Source organism: Acanthisitta chloris, unplaced genomic scaffold (assembly GCF_000695815.1).
Source record: "Acanthisitta chloris isolate BGI_N310 unplaced genomic scaffold, ASM69581v1 scaffold17268, whole genome shotgun sequence".
Classification (NCBI taxonomy): domain Eukaryota; kingdom Metazoa; phylum Chordata; class Aves; order Passeriformes; family Acanthisittidae; genus Acanthisitta; species Acanthisitta chloris.
In genome coordinates this window covers 1,102-1,462 of record NW_008687748.1, presented here as the reverse complement: position 1 = coordinate 1,462, position 361 = coordinate 1,102, and the positions used below count along the sequence as shown (strand labels likewise).

General features: G+C 67.3%; 1 protein-coding gene across 1 annotated transcript in view; it reads right to left on the bottom strand.

Moving 5' to 3' along the window:
- Positions 1 to 361, bottom strand: part of LOC103807986 (SID1 transmembrane family member 2-like) — a gene marked incomplete at both ends in the record, with an annotated part of 2,070 nt that overhangs the window by 618 nt on the left and 1,091 nt on the right. The window contains 2 exons of the mRNA XM_009080739.1: positions 26 to 81; positions 220 to 346. Of these exons, the coding sequence (XP_009078987.1) occupies positions 26 to 81; positions 220 to 346 (183 nt within the window). The remainder of the gene's footprint in view (positions 1 to 25; positions 82 to 219; positions 347 to 361) is intronic.

The following is a 361-nucleotide window of genomic DNA, read 5'->3' as shown; positions in this document are numbered from 1 at the left end:
GCCAACCGCTGCCCCTGTCCCTCACCTGTGTCCAGGCTGGGCGAGTCCATGGCTGCCAGGAGACCTTTCCTCTTCTGCTGCCTGCCGAGGGAAGCGGCTGTCAGCCCTGCTGGGCCACTGCCGGGGCCACAGGGCACAGACCGAGGGCTCCCTGTGCCAGGGCCAGGATGGTGCCCGTGGGCTCAGCGCCCTGAGGGGCAGCGGAGCCAGGGGACTCACCGGCAGCTCTCCCAGCAGGCGATGAGCAGCGTGAGGACGTAGAAGGAGAGGAAGATGCCGAGGCAGAAGAGCACACTGCTCACATAAGCCTCCGCTGCCCAGAGCCAGGACAAGTCCTCAGTGGGGGCAGAACACTGGGGAG